The 1,793-nt window shown below is 44.1% G+C and overlaps 1 protein-coding gene across 1 annotated transcript; it reads right to left on the bottom strand.

The window, feature by feature from the left end:
- Positions 1-341: 341 nt before the first annotated feature.
- On the bottom strand, positions 342-1,588 carry SARC_04844 (hypothetical protein; the record flags this gene model as incomplete). The annotated part of the gene is made up of 3 exons (XM_014301306.1): positions 342-438; positions 863-934; positions 1,377-1,588. 3 exons carry the CDS (start codon positions 1,586-1,588, stop codon positions 342-344), a joined length of 381 nt encoding a protein of 126 aa, XP_014156781.1.
- Between the last annotated feature and the right edge of the window lie 205 nt (positions 1,589-1,793).

The raw sequence follows: 1,793 nt of genomic DNA, 5'->3' as shown, positions 1-1,793 counted from the left end.
TATATATATAGAACGAATAAGTCCGGAATCACAGGACAAGCGGCTTCGTACCATTGACGTAAAACCTAAGTGCACCTACGAGGTGAGCGACCTCTACCATCTGCTTACGAATTTCAGAATTACACAACTCGGTTAGATACGTATGCCTTCCATAAACATGTCTGCTTGTCATCACATACACATGTCTGCTTATTATTAACACATACACATACTTGCGTTTTGATACATACACGTGTCAACTTATTATTAACACGTACACATGCTTGCTTATTGACACACATGTTCACTTGTTATCACATTCACATGTTTGCTTGTTCTCCCATACATATGTTCACCTGTTGTCACATACCTCCGTAGAGACTATTGGTACTCTTCGTTCGCTTCAGATCAGTCCCTCCAGGTGCTAAGTCGCCTGCAGCGGCGCTTTCGGGAAGCATCCTATGAGGAACAAAGAACAAAACACATCAGATCATCTGCATTGCTACAACGCTTGTACACACACCAGCCACCATACTAAATGAAACAAACAGTACACCAGCCACGGCAGAGTGACACACCAATTGTCCTCATCTTGTTGTCTGTATCAAACACCATGGAACGCTACACACGCCCACACAATACTTCGAAATGGTACGTACGTACTGGAATACACAATTATACGTACCGCAATACACACTTGTACGTACCGGAATACATAGTTGTACGTACCGCAATACACACTTGTACGTACCGGAATACACAATTGTACGTACCGCAATACACAATTATACGTACCGGAATGCACAATTGTACGTATCGGAATACACACTTATACGTACCGGAATGCACAATTGTACGTATCGGAATACACACTTGTACGTACCGGAATACACTTTCGGTACTTGCGGATCGTTGCATGCTCGCATTGGGATCAAAACCGCTGGCCGACGACAAGCTGTGGGAGGGGTTAAGGCAAATGGTCAAGTAAATTAAATTAACGAGAGAATGAGGAAGGCTATAATCCCACTATTAACTTTTGAAGTTTATAATCCCACTTTTACTTTTCGGATGTCTATATGAGGGTCAATGTTCTCAATGCGGCAATGTCTGGCGCTGCTCCCATACGTATCTGTATATAGGATATTCAACACTCCAAAACTCAGGCATAGCTTCGCAGACTACACACACACATACCCATCACAACGCAACTCACCCCACACGCACTGTACCACCACGCCGACAGCAGAGTGTATATAGTACGAGTGGGGTGTATGTACCGAACTGGTTTACCTACCTTCCACGTGTAACGTATGCATTCCAAGTCCCACCCCACAAGCCCACCCCAGCAAAGTGTATATAGTACGAGTGGGGTGCATGTACCGAACTGGTTTACCTACCTTCCCCGTGTGACGTATGCATTCAACTTCTTCCCCGCCGGAAACGGATGGTCCACGATCTTCGTCGCGTCTCGGCCGATCACGCGTGACATCCCGAAATCAGCCAATTTCAATACCGGGACGCCGTGAGATTCAGACGTAGGCGCGCCCAGAAGACAGTTCCTGGCAGCCAGATCTCTGTGGACGATTCCCTTGCCGGATAGGTATATCATAGCTGTATACAAATAATATAAAACATAGTATACAACATAGTATAAAACATAATTTAAAACATAATATAAAACATAATATATAATATAATATAAAACAGCAGAGACCGACAGACTCGACTAGTACTATTGACTGGATATGTCCATGGGAGTATAGGAATAGTGAGAATCAATGCCGCATAAAGCCGAGCAATGACAATAGTGGGCT

This window comes from Sphaeroforma arctica, assembly GCF_001186125.1.
Source record: "Sphaeroforma arctica JP610 unplaced genomic scaffold supercont1.287, whole genome shotgun sequence".
NCBI classification, from domain to species: domain Eukaryota; class Ichthyosporea; order Ichthyophonida; genus Sphaeroforma; species Sphaeroforma arctica.
The sequence above is the reverse complement of the archived record's forward strand: the minus strand, read 5'-3'. Positions and strand labels throughout refer to the sequence as shown.